The sequence below is a fragment of the Rhinoderma darwinii genome, chromosome 5 (assembly GCF_050947455.1).
Source record: "Rhinoderma darwinii isolate aRhiDar2 chromosome 5, aRhiDar2.hap1, whole genome shotgun sequence".
Classification (NCBI taxonomy): Eukaryota; Metazoa; Chordata; class Amphibia; order Anura; family Rhinodermatidae; genus Rhinoderma; species Rhinoderma darwinii.
This window is the reverse complement of record NC_134691.1, coordinates 77,179,063-77,204,816: the sequence shown is the minus strand read 5'-3', so window position 1 is coordinate 77,204,816 and position 25,754 is coordinate 77,179,063. Positions and strand designations below refer to the sequence as shown.

At 44.3% G+C, this 25,754-nt stretch overlaps 1 protein-coding gene across 3 annotated transcripts in view; it reads left to right on the top strand.

Annotated features, from left to right (window-relative positions):
- The first annotated feature begins 2,821 nt into the window (after positions 1–2,821).
- The window catches only part of MTFR1 (mitochondrial fission regulator 1), a 45,037-nt gene continuing 22,104 nt past the window's right edge, over positions 2,822–25,754 (top strand). The window contains exons 1-3 of one of the 3 annotated variants that reach the window (XM_075826174.1): positions 2,822–2,941; positions 21,128–21,192; positions 22,850–22,995. In XM_075826174.1, coding sequence (XP_075682289.1) covers positions 22,930–22,995 — 66 coding nt within the window. In that variant the 5' untranslated portion in view covers positions 2,822–2,941; positions 21,128–21,192; positions 22,850–22,929. Of the gene's footprint in view, positions 2,942–6,541; positions 6,642–20,364; positions 20,830–21,127; positions 21,193–22,849; positions 22,996–25,754 lie in introns of those variants that run through there. The other 2 variants (XM_075826175.1, XM_075826176.1) reach the window with 2 other exon arrangements.

Sequence of the window (25,754 nt, the reverse complement as noted above, 5' to 3'; positions counted from 1 at the left end):
GTCCAGGACCCTGCAGGGAACTACAACAGCACTGCAGAGCATTACCGTCACTAGTCCAGGACCCTGCAGAGAACTACAACAGCCCTGCAGAACATTACCCTCACTAGTCCAGGACCCTGCAGAAAACTACAACAGCACTGCAGAACATTACCCTCACTAGTCCAGGACCCTGCAGAGAACTACAACAGCCCTGCAGAACATTACCCTCACTAGTCCAGGACCCTGCAGAAAACTACAACAGAACTGCAGAACATTACCCTCACTAGTCCAGGACCCTGCAGAGAACTACAACAGCACTGCAGAACATTACCCTCACTAGTCCAGGACCCTGCAGAGAACTACAAGAGCACTGCAGAGCATTACCCTCACTAGTTCTGGACCCTGCAGAGAACTACAACAGCACTGCAGAGCATTACCCTCACTAGTCCAGGACCCTGCAGAGAACTACAAGAGCACTGCAGAGCATTACCCTCACTAGTTCTGGACCCTGCAGAGAACTACAACAGCACTGCAGAGCATTACCCTCACTAGTCCAGGACCCTGCAGAGAACTACAAGAGTACTGCAGAACATTACCCTCACTAGTCCAGGACTCAGCAGAAAACTACAACAGCACTGCAGAACATTACCCTCACTAGTCCAGGACCCTGTAGGGAACTACAACAGCACTGCAGAGCATTACCCTCACTAGTCCAGGACCCTGCAGAGAACTACAACAGCCCTGCAGAACATTTCCCTCACTAGTCCAGGACCCTGCAGAAAACTACAACAGCACTGCAGAACATTACCCTCACTAGTCCAGGACCCTGCAGAGAACTACAACAGCACTGCAGAACATTACCCTCACTAGTCCAGGACCCTGCAGAGAACTACAAGAGCACTGCAGAGCATTACCCTCACTAGTTCTGGACCCTGCAGAGAACTACAACAGCACTGCAGAGCATTACCCTCACTAGTCCAGGACCCTGCAGAGAACTACAAGAGTACTGCAGAACATTACCCTCACTAGTCCAGGACTCAGCAGAAAACTACAACAGCACTGCAGAACATTACCATCACTAGTCCAGGACCCTGCAGAGAACTACAACAGCACTGCAGAACATTACCCTCACTAGTCCAGGACCCAGCAGAGAACTACAACAGCACTGCAGAACATTACCATCACTAGTCCAGGACCCTGTAGGGAACTACAACAGCACTGCAGAGCATTACCCTCACTAGTCCAGGACCCTGCAGAGAACTACAATAGTAGTGCAGAACATTACCCTCACTAGTCCAGGACCCTGCAGAGAACTACAACAGCACTGCAGAACATTACCATCACTAGTCCAGGACCCTGTAGGGAACTACAACAGCACTGCAGAGCATTACCCTCACTAGTCCAGGACCCTGCAGAGAACTACAATAGTAGTGCAGAACATTACCCTCACTAGTCCAGGACCCTGCAGAGAACTACAACAGCACTGCAGAACATTACCCTCACTAGTCCAGGACCCTGCAGAGAACTACAACAGCACCGCAGAGCATTACCCTCACTAGTCCAGGACCCTGCAGAGAACTACAAGAGCACTGCAGAACATTACCCTCACTAGTCCAGGACCCTGCAGAGAACTACAACAGCACCGCAGAGCATTACCCTCACTAGTCCAGGACCCTGCAGAGAACTACAAGAGCACTGCAGAACATTACCATCACTAGTCCAGGACCCTGCAGAGAACTACAAGAGCACTGCAGAACATTACCATCACTAGTCCAGGACCCTGCAGAGAACTACAACAGCACTGCAGAACATTACCCTCACTAGTCCAGGACCCTGCAGAGAACTACAAGAGCACTGCAGAACATTACCCTCACTAGTCCAGGACCCTGCAGAGAACTACAAGAGCACTGCAGAACATTACCCTCACTAGTCCAGGACCCTGCAGAAAACTACAACAGCACTGCAGAACATTACCCTCACTAGTCCAGGACCCTGCAGAGAACTACAAGAGCACTGCAGAACGTTACCCTCACTAGTCCCGGACCCTGCATAGTTTTACACTCACTGCAGAACATTGCATTATTATGCACCTACAGTCCTAGTCCATGCAGAGCATTACTTGCCCAAGAGTATAATGAATTCAGGGTTCCAGTCCCTACAGAGCATTACATACATAGGAAGAGAGGGTTTCCAGATTTCCTAGTCTATACAGAGAATTACATGCCCAAGAGTATAGCGCATCCAGGATCCCAGTACCTAAAGAGCAACCCTAGGAAGAGAGGGCATTCAGATACCCTAGTCCAGACAGAGCATTGCATCCTCGTGCCCCCAGCCCCTGCGGAGCATTGCAACCCTAGGTGGTCAAGCACCCAGAGACCCCCAGCCCCTGCGGAGCATTGCAACCCTAGGTGGTCAAGCACCCAGGACCCCCAGTCCCTGCAGAGCATTACATCCTAATGTATCCAGTCCCTACACTATATTGCCTCTATAGGAGGACAGGTCACTCAGTCAGTTCTTGCGGAACATTACATCCCCGTGAGTACAAGGCACCAAGTGACCAGTCCCTGCAGAGCATTGCATCCCAAAGCACCCAGTTCCTACAATATAAAGACTCTCTAGTAGAACAGGACATGCAGTCAGTCCCTGTGAAGCATTGCCGCCGCTTGCCTCCTGATTGTGGTATTCCAGGTAGATGCTATTTCCTAATGGGCTCAAATCCAGTCCCCAGCGCGGATGTCTGCAGCTGCTGCGCAACAACCCAGGAAGACAACAACACGCTGTCCAACAAACTCCTGAATTGCTCCTCCCACACAAGGGTCTGGTCACATGAGCATGACGTCATCAAAGGTCCTTTAGTACACTAGGAAATAGCATCTATCGCTCTCGGGAGCCGTTCTGAGTCAGCAGCCACCGGGAATAAGACCTGTGACTGGGCAGTGGCGTCAGCTCCGGCAGGTGATAGGTATGTGTGGCTAGTGGAGCTCTGCAGACCTGTCCCAGAGACCACAGGGGGCGCTGCAGTCAAGGTCAGACCAGCCGGCGCTGGACGCACTGATCGGGTTGAGCCTGCAATGTATATTGTACATGTTCCTTTGAGTTTCTCCCTGCAGCCCATACATTTCTCCTGTCCTGAAGTGCCTAGAACGTATGGGCTCCTGTGGGTTTCTCTCCCAGCATAGAATACATTGCAGCCTGTTCATTCCTGAAGTGTCCGGAGTGTAGGGACTATTTTTTTGGTTTTCCGGCAGACCGTATGGGCTCCTTTGAGGACACTTTCTGGCCTGTACTTACTAGAATGGATGGGCCCCTTATAAGTTTTGATAGTAATAACTATTTGAAGTCAGTTTTCCAAGCAGTCCATACGTTTCAGGTTTGTTTTGTTATTGTTTACTGAATGTAAGTAACTAGAGTGTATGTGGTGCTATTGACTGGTATTTCTCATCATTTTGGGATCGCTAATGTATTGAAAATAACTGTTCTGCAGGTCAGTATGAAGATGATCAGATCAAATCTCTAAAGTTTTCTGGTTTAACATTCCCACAAGAAGCCCCTTCTTTGTCTCCCCGTATTCTGTGAGCCATAACTTTTTTTTTTTTTTTCCCGTGTTGTGCGAGTCTTGTTTTTTCAGCATGAGTTGACATTTTAATTGGTGCCAATTTGGGGAACATAAACCAGAAATAATTCTCTAGCACAGGTTGTTCTAGATGCAGCAATGCCAGTAAGGCCCTATTCACACCACTGCGTCCTGGTGTCGTCTTGGTCCATTTTGCATCTGATCCGTGTTTCGTTTTCGATTTGTCACCTGTTTTGTATCAGTTTTTCACTGTGCGTTTTAAAACAAGATTAATTTAATTTGTCTTTTTTTTTTTTATGGTCCCATCCCACTAAAAACACCTACAGGAAGGTCACCCGGTCACCAGGTTCTCTTGCTTTCAGAGTAGAGCGCTTGGTCTGATCCCTCTGCTTTAGTGTTTTTTCCGCTATTTTTGACTTGCTACCACGTGTAGTGCAGCTTTGGCCGATTTCCCTGCGATTCAGACGGCAACTGCAGATGTTGAACGCAGGACTGAGGAGGGTTCAGAAGAGAGTAGGGGCAGGAGACGGGCACTGTTTTAGGTGAGGGGAGACTGAAGCTGGAGTAAGGGGCTCTTTGTGGGGGCAGTGTGCCCGGGGCTCTGAGGGTGTGGTACAGGGAATACAAAAGGTGGCAGGGGGTGCAGGGCACACTGAAGAGGATCTTGAGCTTTATTTGTGGTGGGGGCACAGATGGTGGCAGAGGCTCTGGGAGGAGGGGGAGAAAGGTATATAAGGAGGCAGAAGTTAAGTAGGGGCCAGGGGGGATATTGTAGGTGAAAGCTGGGCCGTATTTAGAGTTGATGCTGCCCTAGGCACTTTTAGTGCGAACACCCCCCCCCCCCCCATTAACTCCTGAAGTTACGGAAACGGTGTAGCTTGCTGACATTGCGGCTCCAGTGCTGGGTCCAGGAAAGGTAAGTATAATAATTGCTTTGCTTTTTCATGTTTGTTTTTTTTTTTTTTTTACAAGTTCGGTTGTTGGACTACTTCAATAATAGTGTTTTTTTTTTTTTATGAATAAAATGGTTACTAGAATTGTGTGGGGATTTTTGATTTCAATAAAATATTTTTTCCGTTTTTTTTTTCAACTTTATTACTACCGCCTTAGTAATGACCACTGTCTGATTCACAGCATCCATTACTAAGGCAGGGCTTAGTATTACCCGGGGAAAAGACTAACTCGAACTCCTCGTTATTACCCCAGGAATTGGGAAGAGCCGGGTACAATCCATTATCCAACCATCTGTAGTGATCGTTGTGCACTAGGGCGGCTGCAGGCTGGAATTGTTAGTCTGGGAAAGGCCAAAAACCATGGCCTTTCCCACTCTGGTAATGCTAGCCTGCTGCTGCTATGTTGTATCTGGCTGGTTATGAAAAATGGAGGGAACCACACATCGTTTTTTCGAATGATTAATTTATTTAATTAAAAAAACGTGGGGTCCCCCCTATTTTTCATAACCAGCCAGGTACAACTTAACAGCAGCAGGCTAGCATTACCAGGGTGGGTAACGCCACAGTTTTTGGCCTTTCCCAGCCTAATAGCAGCCTGCGGCTGCCCCGTTGCCCGACCAACACTACAGATTGGTACTTGACTCTTGGTTGCGGTGGGTAATGGGGGTTAGTGTTCGCCTTTTCACCAGCTAACACTAAGCCTCGCCTTAGTAATGGACGCTGCCAGTCAGACAGCGGCCATTACTAAAGCAGTAGTTATATCGTTTAAAAAAAGACACGTAGGAAAAATAATCGAAGTAGTCCTGGAATCTGAAGTAGTTCGACAACCGAACATGTAAAAAAAAAAAGCAAAACCATTATTATACTTCCCTTTCCTGGGTCTAGCGCTGGATCGATGGGGAACTCCTGATGTCACTGCCCATATATGGATTATGATGTCAGGAGCAGTGCTGAAGTCCCCGAGCAGGGCTACCCCAGAGCAGACAACCCCTCCCCAACACAGAGCAGACTCTCCCCCTCTTCCAAGTCAGCCCCCCCAATACAAAACCCCAGGGCAGCCCCTCCAACTCAGACCAGACCCCCCTCCCCAACACAGACCCTAGTGCAGAACGCCATTCCTAACAGAGCCCAGAGCAGAACCCCCTCCCAAACACAGACCGGACCCTCACCTTATACGAAGCTCCTGACACTTTATTTATTTTTTATTTTTTTAGAAAAGTGGCAGAAACTACTTAAAAGGTGCATAAAACTGGCGTAGAAAAGTGTATAAATTCTCACCACTATTCATATAACCCTGGGTTTCCCTATAACTTGCTAGGAGTCGGTAGATACACATTGCTGGTACAGGTTAGAACGTATCTCCGTATTTAGTGCTTACTCTTATACTACTATATATAGTACGTTCTGTATACTATTCTGTTCAGTTTGCAGATATATTATACTTGTTTTTCATCGCATAATGTGTCACACCCAGGTTGGTATTGTGAAACAAGTGTGTTCTACCGGGATGGGATGAAATAACACGCTCATGACGGACATTTTATTAGCAGTTTTCACCTCCTTTGTACTTTGTCGTCTCTTGTTTAGGTTTGCAGTCATAGGAGGGAGAGAAGTCACTTGTCAGATTGCCCCCTATGTTCACACGGAGTATTTTGGGGGAGGAATATCTGCCTCAAAGTTCCAAACGGAATTTTGAGGCAGATATTCCTCCCCCAAAATACTCCGTGTGAACAGCAATTATCGCGCCGTTTTTCGCCCGCGGCCATTGAGCGCCGCGGGCATAAAACAGCGAGATATACGCTTTCTCCTGCCTCCCATTGAAGTCAATGGGAGGTCGGAGGCGGAAGCGCCCGAAGATAGGGCATGTCGCTTCTTTTTCCCGCGAGGCAGTTTTACTGCTCGCGGGAAAAAGACGCCGACGCCTCCCATTGAAATCAATGGGAGGCGTTCTCGGGCCGTTTCTGCCGAGTTTTGCGACGCGGTTTCCGCGTCAAAAAACATCGGCAAAAGACCCCGTGTGAACATAGCCATAGTGCCACCTTGTTTCCTTAATTTTGCTGGGGCAGAAGTGCAGGTGGTGCATATGCATGAATACTTGAACTGACAATGAGTTACTGATTCAGATCACCATAAGGGTAAGTTCACACAAAGTTGTTGTTTTTTTGTCCGGTAGAAAAAAAAACTGCCTCAAAATTTGTTCAGGAATTTTGAGGAAAATCTTGAAATGCCGGCTTTCTCTTTTTAAGCATTTTTTGACGCAGTTTTTGCAAAAACCGCGCCAAAAAATGCTTCAAAGAAGCGGCACGTTTTTTTCTCTGCGTCCTATTGATTTTAATAGAGTTTCAGGGGTAGAAACCGCTCCATTATAGGGCATACTGTTTTTCTTTCTACTGAGTGGTCAAAAACCACCTGGGAAAAAAAAACCTGCCTCCGATCTAAGTCGATGGGGGAAATTTGGCGGTTTTTGATTTTTGGCACCCAAAAAAAAAAATCAGCGGCAAAAAACTTTGTTTTACGGCGATATGGACTGTATGTTGCACGATTTTCCCGGACTGAACACAGTTCAGGGAGCCGGACTCCCAGCATGATAGTTATCTATGATGCTGTGAATCACTACCACCCCGTGAGACTTTGTCTTGTAATGACAACTGATTACAGTATACCCGCGGGGAGGCAGGGACTCTACACAACAACCGGAAAATATTTTGGCTGTTTGGCAAGCAGGGGGAAATCTTTTTTTTATTTGCCAAGTCTGAAGCACTATCTAATGAGTTTGTTTCAATGAAAGAATATTCTACTCGTAGACTCGATGTCTTGTGCTCTAACTTCTTAAGGGGTCTCTCCGACAACTGACGCCAATAGCACATTCACTCCTTATTCCCATCAATGGGAACCCTACTGCTGGGATCCCCACCAAGTCTTAGAACGGGGGTGATCAATACCGCAGTCATGCACTGTGACTCCATTATAATCTATGGCAAATGCAAAACATCTGAGGGCACGTGAATGTTTGCAACGAAAGAAACAAAATAAAACCTTCATAATTCTCTGAATAGTTGCGGATTTTTTTCCATAACCTGTTTGCCTGGTTTAGTTAAAGGGGTTGGCCGATTTACATACACTTTTTTTTTTTTTTTTTTTCAAGTGTTCTAAACCTGAATATGGGCAACTTACTAATATATCAGCATTGTGAGAAACTAGACATGGACCGCACAATCCACAGTATATACGTTGATCTGAGCCGCTAGGCATAATTTAGAAACGTGAACATGAGGTTCTTTGTAAACATTTTGATCAAACTGTATAAGCCCACTTGCCACTTCACGGCGACCTCTTTTAAGTGGGTCCCTACTCTATCGGCTGCAGCACCGCATGGCGGCCACCGCTCCCGCAGAGGGAGCAACCCAGTGGTCCAAAAGCACCCATGCTAACAGACCTAATATATCTTAATTAGAAGTTCTGCGCCGTTTCTACACTCTCTGAAGCCACGCCCCCTTTTTAGTATCGTTTTCTGTTCATGCCGCTCCCATCCAGAAAATTGCCTCAGACGGAGGGGCGTGTGACGAGACGTCCATCTGCTCCTCCATTGCAACACACTTTGCCTGTGCTAGTTTCCTGGACGTGTCGGACCTTCATGAGCGCAGATGAAAGCTTTTAGGTTCTTCCTTCCTCTAAACTTTTCAGACCGTTTACTCCACTTTTGAATGACATTTTCCAATATTTCCCAGCTTAGAAACTGTGTCAAATGTTTCATAGTTTTGTAAATACGTTGTTTTACTTGTACAATGCGTCGTTTTTCACTGTTCAGATAGAAAGATAAATTCAGAATTCGGCTGGGTTCCTTTACCAAGGAGCAGTGCAGTGCATTGTGGGAGCTCAGTTGGCAGTAACAGAGATAAACTGATAGGCCTCCTGCCCTCACCTACAGGTTTAGGTGCTCTCCAAACTCTATTTTTCTTTTAATTCTAATTTGACCGTATACTCACTGCATGTCCTGTTCTGGTGCGTTTTTGCAGATCAGATTGGCCCATTAAATTCTATGGGTGCGTAAAAGAAAAACCGGACAGCACATGAATGACATCCGTGTACTATCTGTTTTTCACTTATTAGCTGCTGAAGAAAAGGAGGAAAAAAAGAAAAGTGAAACCAGGAAGTACTTGTAGAGGAGAAACATGGACGAGAAAAACTGATGATACACGGAGACCTCACTGACGCAACACAGACAGTCATATGCATAAAAAACGGCCGCAAATCGGACCCGCTCGTGTGAATAAGGCCTAAGGCTCTGTTCTCACTGGTGTGGTGGCTTTTATTACTGGAGCGTTGGATGTGATGTAGAGCAAGAGTTTGTCAGGAATTATGGCCTGTTAGGAATGTATTCTCTACCATTCCCTTCCATACAAACTTTAGCTGTACTCTCATACAACCATAAGTGTCAATTCACATGCGGAAGATTTTGCTGCAGAGATTTTTGCGATTTGAAATCCGTTCAGTTCATCTGAATGTAACTTGCAGAAATCCATGCACCTGCTGCAGAAACAACATTCTGATGAATGAAACTGACATTTCTGCATAAAAATATGTTGCGTGTGAATGCGCCCGAATAATCGAAGTCCGGGCTAAGCCATTTTTATGCCATAGATCGGAACAAACTCATCAGAAGAAAACAGGATGGAGTTTGCTGCTTTTGGCAAAAGATATACAGTCCTCGCACGGACTGTCAATATGACCACGTGGATTCGGCCTTACAATGTACATTTAGTCGTGTGTGTGTGTGTTTTTATTTTTTATTTTTTTTGGTTAGTTTTATTTTTTCCAGTTTGTGCAACATACGTGGGATTCCTGCTGTGTTGTCTCTGCCCCTCTCATATGATCTAGTGTTTCTACAAGCCTTTGCTATTTGACATTGTAGTCACATGATGAAAACCCAATGGAACCCGTTAAAGTCAATGGGCTCCAGTGGGCGCTGTTGGTTTCTGTCATGCGACAGATTAGGTACTTCCCTTTTTCGGAAAACCGAACCCAGATGTAACAGAACTTAAGATGACCGTTTGGATTCTCCCTTATGTTTCTGTATATGTGTGGCAGTCACGGTATAATCTTCTGTCTCTTAGGCTATGTTCACACGGAGTATTTTGGGGGAGGAATATCTGCCTCAAAATTCCGTTTGGAACTTTGGGGCAGAGATTCCTCTCCCTGCACGCCGATTTTCGCGGCGATTATCGCGCCGTTTTTCGCCCGCGGCCATTGAGCGCCGCGGGCATAAAACAGCGAGAAATACCCTTTCTCCTGCCTCCCATTGAAGTCAATGGGAGGTCAGAGGCGGAAGCGCCCGAAGATAGGGCATGTCGCTGCTTTTTCCCGCGAGGCAGTTTTACTGCTCGCGGGAAAAAGACGCCGACGCCTCCCATTGAAATCAATGGGAGGCGTTCTCGGGCCGTTTCTGCCGAGTTTTGCGACGCGGTTTCCGCGTCAAAAAACTCTGCAAAATACCCCGTGTGAACATAGCCTTATGGTGGTTTCCTTGTGGTTTATAATCATTCTATCCTTGCTAGAATGTCAATCTGCTCTCTCTGCACTGAATTCGTAGTGACCCTGTGTTATGTTGTACAGCAGTCGATCAATAGGTAAAGCATGAGTTTTTTTTAAATACCCAAAGTGTTTTAGCTGTAAGCCTATAACCATTAATTTCCAAATCACATCACCGCTGAAACATTTAAAAAAAATAAAAGTAAAATGCTGAACGCCCATTGAAATCAATGGGAAAAACAGCATTTAGTTCATACGGGGTGTCTTTTTACGCCGCTATTTTAGAAAACGGAGCGTAAAAAGACGCTCCGTAAAAAGTAGCATGTCACTTCTTGAGGCGTTTTTTGGAGCCAATTTTCCATTGAACACTATGAAAAGCTCCTCAAAAGAAGCCTCAAATCAGAGGCTGTTTTCTCTGAAAACCGCTCCGTATTTTCAGATGTTTTTTGTCAGGCGTGTGAACATACCCTAAGAATTAGGCACTGCTAGACCAATGCCGGGAGCCAGATAACCCACCAGTGCTTACACTTTTGCTGCTGTGGTTTTCTGTTGATATCTGGAAGTTTTCATTGTTGGGTCGAGGTTTTTTATATAGAAAGAAAAATTTAAACTGGCTCAAAGTCTAAAGTAATTTGTCTCTATAATCTCTAGTAGTTACTTCACCCAAGTATCCATTTTGTTGTATAAATGTAATACTTCCCGGTAAATAGAAACACATGGGCTTGTTATGGCTCTGTATACGTTCTCCAACTTGCACCGAGCCATAACACAGCACCTATAGCAGTCTGAGACTATTCTGTATTTCTGTTTGCCTCATAGAGATTTTATACATTTGTTTTTTTTGTGGGGACACTGTCTCTAATCCGGTTCAGCATGGAGGCCCGGTAACGGCTCTGCACACACGGCTCTGCTGTTTCTGGTGTGATACAATTTACTTTTTGAGTTAGTTATTGTAAGTCATGTCTACACCCCTGTGACTCATTGAGATTCCTTAGACAACCTGCCATTCATCTCTTCCATGACCATCGTATATTGATGTCTAGTCTGGAATTGTCTGCATTTCTCCGCTGTATTTTCAGTGCACTTTATTATAACTGATCTCCTTTTTGCTGCCCTTCTGACAGGCTTTCTTCTGTTTTGTCACTACATTTGGTTCATATGTACCCTACATGTATATACCCATGAATGAAATCTATATATCTCTTCCAGCAGTGCTCCCCATCCGGTACCACTACTTGGCCAGAGCTATTGCGCAATATAAAGCAGAGACTGCGCATGTTCGACGGACACACTGGGTTCAGTTTAGAGCTGGCTGCGGAGGGAGTTAATAGTTGCGCGACTCCTCATGGTCTAGTAATGCGTAATCCCGGAACTTCTAGGCAGTATCTTCCTGATGGGCCCCTCCGGTTACAATAACCACAGGTAGCAGGCTTGGTCTAGGAGTATTCATTATTTAGGAGTATTTATTCTGTGGCTCAATACGATTACGGTGATACCAAATTTATATATATATTTTTTATTTTATTTATTTTTTTAAATATAAATTCCTGGCCGTTAGTCCTGGGTGCCAGCTGACACCCGCTGATTATGGAGCGCGCTCCGCGCATGAGCACGCTGCATACATTACCCCCCCCCCCCGCACTATGACGTACCTGGCACGTCATTTTGTGGGAAAGGGTTAAAATAAAAAAAACCTACAATGATTTGTAAGTGGATCACGGGGTGAGAGGTTGAGAACTTTTCTTTACACTTTCGATAGTCCTCACTTCCAGACAATCCTATTTAATTCCATTTTTATATGTTCTATAAACACAAAAGCTTTGGTTTAGCGTGAGTCTTTACACTGTTGTAGTTATTTCTTTGTATGCCACCTTGACATTTCTTACACTTTTTTTTTTTTTTTTTAAACGTTAATAATTGGCCTAACCGAAACCTCACACATCATAAAGTCATCGTTGTAGTTGTAGCATGAAAAAAGTTCACACCAGTATTAGAATAAAGTATACCGCGTATCTGTTCTGGAATTCCAGCCAAAATAAACCGCATAAAACTGTGGTCTTTCAGGCAGAAAAATACAGATAAAAAAAAAAGTTCATACTTCCCCTGTTCTACGTTGTCATAGCGACACATCCCTCTGCTCTGATTACAGCCCTGCCTCCTGGGAAGGCGCTGCAGCCTGTGATTGGCTGCAGCAGTCACATTGGATGAAATGTCATCCCAGGAGGCCAGGCTGTGCCCAGAACAGAGGATGTTGTTGCTATGACAACTACCGGGCTGTAATTATGAACCTTATAATTTATTTTTAAGCAAATGTAAGCATTTTTTTTTTTTGTGGCAGCTCACAGCTTTTCCACCGCAAAACTTGCAACATTTGCCTATTTGTTGCAGGTTTTACCTCCCCACTGAATTCAACAGGGAAAACCTGCAACAGGACAGCAGCGAATCCGCAGCATAAATTTACCGGCTGCAGGTTAAAAATGGTAGAATGACCAGCCGGCTTTAGTGCCACGCAGGCTCCAGTACTTTTCCATCTTTCAGGTTTTGGCGCTCATTTTTTTGCAATCTTTTTGTCTTTTTAACCCCTTCAGGACCCAGCCACTTTTGGACCAAATGACAGAGCCTCATTTTTCAAATCTGACATGTTTCACTTTATGTGGTAATAACTCGGGAATGCTTTTACCTATCTAAGCAATTCTGAGATTGTTTTCTCGTGACATATTGTACTTTAAGTTAGTGAAAAAATTTGGTCGATATATTCAATATTTTTGTGCGAAAAACACCAAAATGTAGAGGAAAATTAGCATTTTCTAAATTCAAATGTATCTGCTTGTAAGGGTATGTGCACACACACTAATTACGTCCGTAATTGACGGACGTATTTCAGCCGCAAGTCCCGGACCGAACACAGTGCAGGGAGCCGGGCTCCTAGCATCATACTTATGTAAGATGCTAGGAGTCCCTGCCTCTCCGTGGAACTACTGTCCCGTGCTGAAAACATGATTACAGTACGGGACAGTTGTCCTGCAGAGAGGCAGGGACTCCTAGCATCGTACATAAGTATGATGCTAGGAGCCCGGCTCCCTGCACTGTGTTCGGTCCGGTACTTGCGGCCGAAATACGTCCGTCAATTACGGACGTAATTAGTGTGTGCGCACATACCCTAAGACAGATAGTAATACCACACAAAATAGTTACTAGCTAACATTTCCCATATGTCTACTTTAGATTGGCATCATTTTTTGAACATCCTTTTATTTTTCTAGGGCGTTACAAGGCTTAGAACTTTAGCAGCAATTTCTCACATTTTCAAGAAAATTTCCAAAGCCTATTTTTTTTAGGGACCAGTTCAGTTCTGAAGTGGTTTGAGGGCCTTATATATTAGGAACCCCACAAATCACCCCATTTTAAAAACTGCACCCCTTAATGTATTCAAAACAGCATTTAGAAAGTTTCTTAACCCTTTATGTGTTTCACAGGAATTAAAGCAAAGTGGAGGGAAATTTGCAAATTTCATTTTTTTTTTTGCAGAAATTCCATTTTAATCAAGTTTTCCTGTAATACTGAAGGTTTTTACCAGAGAAACACAACTGAATATTTATTGCCCTGATTCTGAAGTTTTTAGAAATATCCCACATGTGGCCCTAGTGTGCTACGGGCCTGAAACAAAAGCCCCAGAAGCAAAGGAGCACCTAGAGGATTTTTGGGCGTTCCTTTTATTAAATTAGATTTCAGGCACCATGTCAGGTTAGGAGAGGTCTTGTGGGGCAAAAATAAAGGAAACACCCCAAAAAAGACCCCATTTTGGAAACTACACCGCTTGAGGAATTCATCTAGGGGTGTAGTGAGCATTTTGACCCCACAGGTGTTTCATAGATTTCATTAGAATTGGGCAGTGAAAATGAAAAATTACATTATTTTCCAATAAGATGTAGCTTTAACGCAAAATGTTTCATTTTTTTCAACAAATAAATGGGGGAAAAGCACCCCAACATTTGTAAAGCAACTTCTCCAGAGTACAGATATACCAAACATATGGTCATAAACTGCTGTTTGGGCAAGCGGCAGGACTCGGAAGTGAAGGCACGCCATTTAGCTTTTGGAGCGCTGATTTTGCTGGATTGGTTTCTCTGCACCATGTCGCATTTGTAAAGCTCCTAAAGTACCAGTACAGTGGAAGCCCCCAAAAGTGACTCCATTTGGGAAACTACACCCCTAAAGGAATTCAACTAGGGGTGTAGTGAGCATTTTGACCCCCCAGGTGTTTCATAGATTTCATTAAAATTGTGCAGTAAACATGAAAAATTTCATTTTCTTCCACTAAGACGTAGCTTTAGGTAAAAAAATTTCATTTTCTCATCAAATAAAGGAGAAAAATCACTGTAATATTTGTAAATCAACTTCTCCAGAGTACGGAAATACCCCATATGTGATAATAAAGTACTGTATGAATACACATCACGGCTCAGAAGGGAAGGAGCGCCATTTGGCTTTTGGAGAGCAGATTTTGCCGGATTGGTTTTTCTGTGCCATGTCGCTTTTGCAAAGCCCCTTAGGTAGCAGTACAGTGGAAACTACCCAAAAGTGACTCCATTTGGCAAACTACACCCATTGAGGAATTAATCTAGGGGTGTAGTGAGAATTTTGACCCCACAGGTGTCTCATAGATTTCATTAGAATTGGGCAGTGAAAATGAAAAATCACATTATTTTCCAATAAGATGTAGCTTTACCTCAAAATTTTTATTTTTTTCAACAAATAAATGATGAAAAGCAACTTCTCCAGAGTACGAAAATACCCAACATGTGGTCATAAACTGCTGTTTGGGCAGGCAGCAGGACTCGGAAGGGAAGGCACGCCATTTAGCTTTTGGAGTACAGATTTTGCTGGTTTGATTTCTCTGCACCATGTCGCATTTGTAAAGCTCCTAAGGTACTAGTACAGTGCAAAAAAAGTGTCTCCATTTGGCAAACTACACCCATTGAGGAATTCATCTAGGGGTGTAGTGAGCATTTTGACCCCACAGGTGTCTCATATATTTTATTAGAAATGGGCAGTGAAAATGAAAAATTACATTATTTTCCAATAAGACGCAGCATTAGTTCCAAATTTTTCATTTTCTCATCAAATAAAGGAGAAAAAGCACCGTAACATTTGTAAAGCAACTTCTTTAGAGTACGGAAATACCCCACATGTGGTCATAAACTGCTATTTGGACACACCGCAAGGGAAGGAGCGCCATTTAGTATTTGGAGTGGAGATTTTACAAGATTCGTTTTTTGACCCCATGTTGCATTGAGCTATAGTACCAGTACAGTGGTACCCCCGATAAATTACCCCGTTTTGGAAACTAGATCCCTCAAAGAATTGATCTAGGCGTGTAGTGAGCATTTTGACCGCACAAGTGTTTTGCAAAAATGAGTAAGGCCTCATTCACACGGCAGGGTTTCCCGGCCGGGTGCCGGCCGTTCATAAATCGGCCGGCACCCGGCTGCATTAGGAATAATAGACCCCTAATGGGGCTATTCACACGACCGATTTTTTGACGGCCGGAAAATCCGGCCGTCAAAAAATAGGACATGCTCTATCTTTGCCCGGACACCCGGCCGCCCGGCTCCCATAGAAGTCTATGGGGCCGGGTATTACACGGCCATCACCGGAATGTGTTCCGAGTGATGGCCGGGTTTCCCGGCGCTTGCGCTCTATCTCCTCCTCCTCACAGCGCAGAGTGCATGTGAGGAGGAGGAGTTGATGCCATTCTGACGAATGGCATCGCTGTACACTGTGTTGCAGGGCCGGGGTGCACAGCAGGTGGAGGGAGCGCTGCGCTGGCTCCCTTCCCCTGCTTGTTAAAAGCACCCTGGCTCGGCGACACCTTCGATGGCGCCGCTAGTAGTAGTAGTAGCAGCAGCTGCTGCGGCTGCTACTACTGTAGCGACTCCACTATAGCAGAGCAGGGAGGTATCTCCCCGCTCTGCTATGTGCTAGCCGCACTTTAGCTCCTTTAAGGAGCGGAATCCCCGTGTTTTCGGGGATTCCGCTCCTGGACAGAGCGCTTGATGTCTCTGTCCATATCTGGGCAGTGACATCAGGGGAAACTCCTGAAGCGGAATCCCCGAACACATGGGGATTCCCCTTCAGGAGCTGCCGCTGATGTCACTGTCCGGATCTGCCCGGCCCGGCACGGATGCATAACTTTATGCAAACCGGCCGGGCAAAATGGCCGATTTTACCGGCCGACACTCGGGCTCGGGAACGACCCGGTCGTGTGAATCCCGCCTAAACAATAGATGTTGCAGATTGAAAATTGCTGTTTTCCACAGATATGCCATTTCAGTGCCCAATGTGTTGTGCCCAGCTTGTACCACCGTAGACACACATCCCATAGATTGTTAAGCGGGTTCTCCAGAATACCGTAATACCCCATATGTGGTCATAAATTGCTGTTTGTGTACACGGCCAGGCTCAGTTGGACCACCTTTTGAAGCGCAGATTTTGCTTGGTGTTTTAGTGATATTTTATCTTATAATGTGGGGGCATATGTAAGCTGGGCGGAGTACATCAGGGTATATGTAAGCTGGGCGGAGTGCATCAGAATATGTGTAATCTGTGCGGAGAACATCAGGGTATATGTAAACTGGGCTGAGTACATCAGGGTATATGTAAGCTGTGAGTAGTACATCGGGGTATATGTAAGCTGTGTGGAGTACATCAGAGTATATGTAAGCTGGGAGGAGTGCATCAGGGTATATGTAAGCTGTGCGGAGTACATCAGGGTATATGTAAGCTGTGCGGAGTACATCAGGGTATATGTAAGCTGGGTGGAGTACATCAGGGTATATGTAAGCTGGGTGGAGTACATCAGGGTATATGTAAGCTGGGCGGAGTACATCAGGGTATATGTAAGCTGGGTGGAGTACATCAGGGTATATGTAAGCTGTGAGGAGTACATCAGGGTATATGTAAGATGTGCGGAGTACATCAGGGTATATGTAAGATGTGCGGAGTACATCAGGGTATATGTAAGCTGGGTGGAGTACATCGGGGTATATGTAAGATGTGCGGAGTACATCGGGGTATATGTAAGCTGTGTGGAGTACATCAGAGTATATGTAAGCTGGGAGGAGTGCATCAGGGTATATGTAAGCTGTGCGGAGTACATCAGGGTATATGTAAGCTGTGCGGAGTACATCAGGGTATATGTAAGCTGGGTGGAGTACATCAGGGTATATGTAAGCTGGGCGGAGTACATCAGGGTATATGTAAGCTGGGTGGAGTACATCAGGGTATATGTAAGCTGTGAGGAGTACATCAGGGTATATGTAAGATGTGCGGAGTACATCAGGGTATATGTAAGATGTGCGGAGTACATCAAGGTATATGTAAGCTGGGCGGAGTACATCAGGGTATATGTAAGCTGGGTGGAGTACATCAGGGTATATGTAAGCTGTGTGGAGTACATCAGAGTATATGTAAGCTGGGAGGAGTGCATCAGGGTATATGTAAGCTGTGCGGAGTACATCAGGGTATATGTAAGCTGTGCGGAGTACATCAGGGTATATGTAAGCTGTGCGGAGTATATCAGGATATATGTAAACTGGGCTGAGTACATCAGGGTATATGTACACTGTGCGGAGTACATCAGGGTATATGTACACTGTGCGGAGTACATCAGGGTATATGTAAGCTGGGTGGAGTACATCAGGGTATATGTAAGCTGGGTGGAGTACATCAGGGTATATGTAAGCTGGGTGGAGTACATCAGGGTATATGTAAGCTGGGCGGAGTACATCAGGGTATATGTAAGCTGGGTGGAGTACATCAGGGTATATGTAAGCTGGGTGGAGTACATCAGGGTATATGTAAGCTGGGTGGAGTACATCAGAGTATATGTAAGCTGGGAGGAGTGCATCAGGGTATATGTAAGCTGTGCGGAGTACATCAGGGTATATGTAAGCTGGGTGTAGTACATCAGGGTATATGTAAGCTGGGTGGAGTACATCAGGGTATATGTAAGCTGGGCGGAGTACATCAGGGTATATGTAAGCTGGGTGGAGTACATCAGGGTATATGTAAGCTGGGTGGAGTACATCAGGGTATATGTAAGCTGGGTGGAGTACATCAGGGTATATGTAAGCTGGGTGGAGTACATCAGGGTATATGTAAGCTGGGTGGAGTACATCAGGGTATATGTAAGCTGGGCGGAGTACATCAGGGTATATGTAAGCTGGGCGGAGTACATCAGGGTATATGTAAGCTGGGCGGAGTACATCAGGGTATATGTAAGCTGGGCGGAGTACATCAGGGTATATGTAAGCTGGGCGGAGTACATCAGGGTATATGTAAGCTGGGCGGAGTACATCAGGGTATATGTAAGCTGGGCGGAGTACATCAGGGTATATGTAAGCTGGGCGGAGTACATCAGGGTATATGTAAGCTGGGCGGAGTACATCAGGGTATATGTAAGCTGGGCGGAGTACATCAGGGTATATGTAAGCTGGGCGGAGTACATCAGGGTATATGTAAGCTGGGCGGAGTACATCAGGGTATATGTAAGCTGGGCGGAGTACATCAGGGTATATGTAAGCTGGGCGGAGTACATCAGGGTATATGTAAGCTGGGCGGAGTACATCAGGGTATATGTAAGCTGGGCGGAGTACATCAGGGTATATGTAAGCTGGGCGGAGTACATCAGGGTATATGTAAGCTGGGCGGAGTACATCAGGGTATATGTAAGCTGGGCGGAGTACATCAGGGTATATGTAAGCTGGGCGGAGTACATCAGGGTATATGTAAGATGTGCGGAGTACATCGGGGTATATGTAAGATGTGTGGAGTACATCAGGATATATGTAAACTGGGCTGAGTACATCAGGGTATATGTACACTGTGCGGAGTACATCAGGTCATAATAGGATGATAAACCGAAAAGAAAAATCTCGACATAATAATATTATATCAAAATATATTTATTTGTACTTTATTATACATCAATAAATACAAAACATACAAAATTAACCTCCCTCCCAAGTATATACTATAGACATATAAAATATAATTAAAAAAAATTAATAGGATGATGTAATAATAGGGTGAATGAATAATCCATGGATTGGTGTCGTCTCTTTGAACCAATCCTTTATTCACAGGCCGGGTTTATTCGGTATTGTACAAAATATCTGCGCTCCAGTATTGCCTAATCTTTGACTTCTTCACCAGACCTATAAACCACACAAGGCCCTAAAGTTTCCTCATCTCCGCTGCGTCCATGGGGTCCAGCTGGAGGGTCCAGCAAATGACGATGTCGGGTATTTAGTGAAATTCTACTGGACCTAAAAATGAGTCTGGGCCGTCATTTAGAATCATTTTGCATCATTGCGTTTTGAGAGTCATAACGTGTTATTTTTCCGTTGACTGAGCTGTGTGAGGGCGTGTTTTTTGTGGAACTTGCTGTAATTTTTATTGGTTCCATTTTGGGGGACATGTGATTTTTTTTTTTTGATTTTTTTTTTTTATATCACTATTTATTCAATTTTTTGGGAGATGAGGAAACCAAAAAACAGCCATTCTAGCACGTTTTTTTTTTTTTTTGTTTTTTTTTACAGTGTTCACCGTGCAGTATAAACAACATGTTAACTTTATTCTGCGGGTCGAAACTATTACAGCGACACCAAATTTATATCGTTTTTTTACGTTTCACTACGTTCCCACAATAAAAATACTCTTTTCTAAAAAAAATCATGTTTTAGTGTCGCCATTTTCTGACAGCCATAACTTTTTTTATTTTTTAGTTATCGCTGTGGGACGGCTTGTTTTATGCGTGACGAACTGTAGTTTCTATTGGTACCATTTTGCGTTACTTGCAACTTTTTGATCACTTTATTACATTTTTTTTGAGACAAGATGACAAAAAAATAAAATACTGTCATTGTTTTTTATTAAAATTTTTTACGGTGTTCACCGTGCGGTAAAAATAATGTGATATTTGTATAGATCAGGCCGTCCTGAACGCGGCGATACCTATTATGTATAGTTTTTTTTTCTTCATATTTTCATGTTTTTTTTAATAATAAAGGAGTTGATCAGGGAAACAGGGCAAGTGTTGTTTTTATTATTTATTAACTTTTATTTATTTATTTTTCTTCCACATTATTTTTTTTACATTTTTCACTTTTTCTTTTACACTGACCTGGGGACTTGAAGATCTGGTCTTCTGATCCCCGGTACGATGCACTGCACTACTTATGTAGTGCAGTGCATCGTAACTGTCATTTTTCATTTGACAGTTAGCCGATTAGGTCCTGCCTCGGGCAGGACCCAATAGGCTTCCGTACCTTGGCAACCAGGAAGCCTAGTAACGGGGGGTACAGAGGGAGCTCCCTCCCTCTGTAAACCACTTCAATGCGGCGGACGTCATTGACAGCCGCATTGAAGAGGTTAAATGGCTGCGATTGGCGGTAACGGCTATCGCAGCGGCATGTCAGCTGTGTATAACAGCTGACAGCCGCTGAAGATAAAGCGCGCACAGCTCCTGTGCTCGCTTTATCTCCAGGGCGTGACTGTACGCCCGAATGCAGGAACTCACTTGGAATTTGGACGTACAGTTACGCCCAATCGCGGGAAGGGGTTAAAATATGACTTGTGATCACTTTTTTTTTTTTTATTGTTTATATGAATGTTTTTTTTGACCTTGAGTTTCTCTCTTGACCTAATTGTTTTACTAATGAAATGTGATCAGTCATTTTATAATCCCCGCTGAGACTACAACTCCCAACATCGCCAGCTGGAAAGACACAGGTTGCAGACCATTTATTTATATAGATGCATTTGTGAAAGCCGAAAACTTCATAGAAGAGGACTTATATTTACTGATGGTTTTTATTATTTTTGGATCCAAATAGAAAATTACAACGTACTACAGATGTTGTAATTTATGTGTTCGGATCAGGGAGCGTAACCATCCAACTTTTCATTATGCACCAAAAGTTTACAGGCTGGATTCAGTTTTCTTTTTTTTTTTTTTTTTTTTTTTTAATAATGAATTTGATCACTTGTACATGACTTCACATTGCCACATTATTCTGCTTTTTTTTAGGGCTTGTGATACCGATGGAAATGCATTGCTGAAAGTGTGCCGAGAGTGCACTAAATCTGGTTAAGGTATAGTCCTGTATATATATTTTTTATTTTCTTTGCTTGAAACCTTGCCTGTTTGGCAGAAATGATCTGGAGTAATGTACTGTGCTTGTCCGTTGGTGGGGGTGGAGAGGCAAGGTAGGTAATGTTATGGAGACCTCATATAAATTGAAATCAGTCTACATCAATGTCTGTGTATTTTTGTACGTGTGAACATTGATTTGGATGGTGATTTGTATCCTCAATGACCACACGGCACTTAATGGAAATCAGAAACTCGATAATCCTGTTTTATCCATTGGGCCCGCTTGTATGTTCAAGCAGTAGCGCCTCAGCGTAGAAGTGAGATATTAAAAACATTCTTCACAATTTTAAAATTTATTTCACATCCTTACACTAAAGAGCTAAAAGTTGACGGGCCGCATTACTTTCAAATTTGATACAATACAAACTTCTTGTTAATCAATTAGTTATTTGAACTACTATAACACTATATTACTATAATAATAATACTACATTACTAGAATAATAGCGCTAGGTTTCAAATTTGAGAGATTTCTCCACGTGCTTATTTCAACAATCCAGTTTTCCCGTTAGCAGCGTTTGGCAGACACACATGTCAAGATTGGGCAACCCCTTTTTAGATAGTGCCGCGGTGCCCTCTGTGGATGCTGCCGCGGTGCCCTCTGTGGATGCTGCCGCAGTGATGTCAGGGGCTTGCCCAGAGCTTGGGTCCCGGAGCAGAGCCACTTCTAGCACTCTGCCTGGGATTCCAGCTCTGCTCCTGACATCACTGTCCATATATGGACAGAGATAACAGGGGCAACACCAGAGCTGGAGTCCCGGGCAGAGCGCTAGTAGAATCTTCCTGGGACTCCAGCTGTTCTCCTGACATCACTGGGACTCCTGCTCTGGGGAAGCCCCTGACATCATTGCCGATGTATGGACAGGGTGTCAGGGTCTTCCCCAGAGCGGAGTCCCGGGCAGAGCGCTAGTATTGGCTCTGTTCCGGGACTCTGGGGAAGCCTCTGACATCGCTGTCCATACATCGACAGAGTCCCGGAACAGAGCCAATACTAGCGCTCTGCCCGGGACTCCGCTCTGGGGAAGACCCTGACACCCTGTCCATATATGGACAGCGATGTCAGGGAATTCCACAGAGTCCCGGAGCAGAGCCTATACTAGCGCTGTGCTCGGGACTCCGGCTCTGGGGAAGCCCCAGACATCGCTGTTCATATGTGGACAGCGATGTCAGGGAATTCGAGAGTCTCGGAGCAGAGCCGATAGTAGCGGCTCTGTGTCCCACGGGCCGGAGATAACAGCCCCAGGGGCCGCATGCGGCCCACGGGCCGCGTTCTTGAGACCCCTGCTCTATACCATCATATATTAACATTCCTTTAAACTGACATTTGTTAATCTGTTACTCATGTCCAGCACAGAACGGCCCCATTACTTCTCCTATACGTACTTGCACATATTACATGAAGTAGTTGCAATGATCAGCCAAACACTATTTTACAATGTGCAAAAATGACCTGCATTTATGAATAAATCCTAAATCTAGTTCGATGCATGATTAGTAAGACGAGTCTTCCCCGCTGTATTTCCTCTGGGTGCTATAAGCAGCATTGCTTTCCTTATAGGGCCGGCAGATTTAACGGTTTACATTTTGTCTTTCCAGCTTAAATATGGAACAGCATCTTCCCAATACACCCAGACGGCTTATACAGTGCTCTCTGTGGAAAGATTTAGTGCTGTCCAATGCTACACTGGCTGTTACGTATGGCTAGGATGGTTCTACAGCAAGTAACCCACAACATGGATTTGGTAAGTTCTGCTGTCAGATGACCACTTGGACGCTTCATGTAAAAATACTACATATATATATATATATAAACTGCATCAGATCTAACAGGTGAATTACAAGGCTAAATACATTACTGGAAATCCACTACTGAAATGAAGAAACCGATAACTATCCAGTTAGTGTAATAAGATAAGGCGATTGGCAGGTAGCAATTAACGGAACGATTATGGGCGCTCATAACACGAGTTGCAAAATAGTCAATAATGGACAAAAAAATGTATTGTCTATTGGCGAAAATGAATCCGTCATCTCTGAAGGTTATCCTTCTTATCTATGTGATCCTGTTCAATTGTAAGATGCTTCTAGTTATACACCACTACTACTTTGATAGAATATGCCAAGTAAATAGTGTAGTACGTATGATAGTATGGAAGATGTCAACACGTAAATGGGCCTTAAAGTAGAGTACAAAGCACACGGGTCACATCAGTCTATATGTTCCATATATAAATGACTGCTTTTATCTAGCACTTTTTTGAGGATTTTGTCATACTTGAAACTGCAGCTTCTCTCCTCAGCCAGTGTGATATTTGGCTGGATGTGTGTAAGACCTTACATACACTCCCACATTATTTCTCATTCTCACGTTTCAGATTTGGTCAGTGATCAGTATTTGTTAGCCAAACCAGGACAGGCAACATTTATACTTCTCTTTTTTGCATCCAATCCTGATTTTGGCTTCAAAATACTGACCGAATCAGCAATGTGTGAATGAGGCCTTGTGGCTCAATGTTGAACAAATCTGTGATAGAGCACCCCTAGAGGTGTATGGGGCCAAACTGAACCTTCATATGCTTCCAATGTCATTTGGTGGCATAAGGAGTTTTTTTTTTTTTTTTTCTTTACTCTTAATGATGCATACGGAGGTATTCTCCCCTACAAGCATTGCTCCCACATGCGACACCCAAGGAGTATAATAATATGGCACACAGTCCCTACTATTCCTTAGTATGGAGCCTTATAGGACTATATGTGCTGCCATCGAGCCTACTGCATACGACTGCATACACGCTTTAAAGGAGCACTCCACTTTATTTTTTTTATTGTACCCTCCATTTGAACATTGGTATTTTCAGTGGGATTCTGTGTGCAAAAATACTTACCGATCCCCGCATCTTGTCGTTTTCCGGGTCCAGTGCCGCTCACGTGATCTTCATTCTGACCTGGTCTGGAATCGCTGCTTTTCAGAAAAACAGAAGTAAGACTCTCAATGCATTCCTATGGAGCCTCGTTCTAGCTCCCAAAGGAATGCATTGAGAGCCTGAGTTTCGGTTTATTCAAAAACACAGTGACTCCAGTCAAGTCAGAGGGAAGATGTGAGCAGCGCCGGACCCGAAAAAATACAAGATTGCGGGGATCGGTAAGTATTTTCGCACACCGCACCCCACTGAAACACCAATGTATAAATGGAGGGGGCAATAAAAAAAATAAAGTGGAGTGCTCCTTTAATGTATCATGAACTAGACATCTCCACTCTGCCCCCTCTTGGACTATGTTGAAGCAGGAAGATTTACGATCTCTCTCATAAATAAATGAGCTCTGCCTGGTGAATGCAACATACAGGGCCTGTACTCCCTTCACTAAGGCTGGATTACAATTGGCTAATGCAACATGAGAAAAGAAGCTGGGAGAAGAAAGAAAAGAATATAGGGGCAGATTTACGAAGACTTTCATCTCCTACGCCAGTCTTGCCTTTCTACTCTGCTGGAGTAAGATGTGACAGATTTATTAAGCGGAGCGCGCCTCTTAATAAATCTGTTTAAAAGTGTGCCACAATTGTGGTCGCATGGCCAGGCCCTGCCTCTTCCCTGTCCCATAGTAATGCCTCTAAACCACAAAGTGAAATCTAAGTAAGCTAGGGGCTGGCATAGATTTCCGCAAGTTTCTGTCGTAAATTAAAATCGGTTTGGCTGCTGATAGCCACACTTCTTTTACTAAGTTTCCCCTCGCTTTCTAGAAAAATGGTGAAAGCGGCGTAAAAGGCCCAAAAGTTTTTATATTTTTCCAGCAAGTTGCGACTTTTGAGTAGTTTGTCTTTTGTATGACCGCTTTTCTAAAAATTCCCCCCCTAATGGAACTGCCGCTCCATTGGTTCTCTATAGGACTGCCGGAGATATACGAGCACAGCGCTCCGCTATCTCTGGCTGAGGGAAATATAAAAAAGGTATAGGTCTTGGAAGGTGGGAAAGAAAAAAAACAGAAATGAAAACACTTAAGTTAAATTCCTTGCCAATCAATCTCCGGTGGCCCCCGATTGTTCTTTTACTGATCCTGCAGCAATGACTCGCTGTACATCCACGTGGCCGCTGCAGCCAATCACTGGCCCAGCGGTCATTTGCCGAACATGCTAGCGTCACAGCTGCAGCCAGTGGTTTCAGCGTTCACGTGGTATATGGCACTATTTTGCTGCAGGACAAGTAAAAGACTGGGGGGGTCACTGAAATATATTTTTTATAATTTCGATCAGTGTGTTTGGTGCAACGTTCTAAATAAATTTTATTAAATGCTATTTTTACTTTTTGATACAGCTGCTCTATATTCTATATACAGAGCAGCTGTATTTAGTGCTAAAACCTGAATCCGTTGGGTTAGAGGCACTGATGGGTTCAGTGACAGCGGACCCTGCATGTCTCTGATACAGGATCGAGCAGTTACCGATCACATCTAAGTTGTGAACCTGATGGAAACAGGTTTCAGAGCTAGATACAGCTGCTTTGTA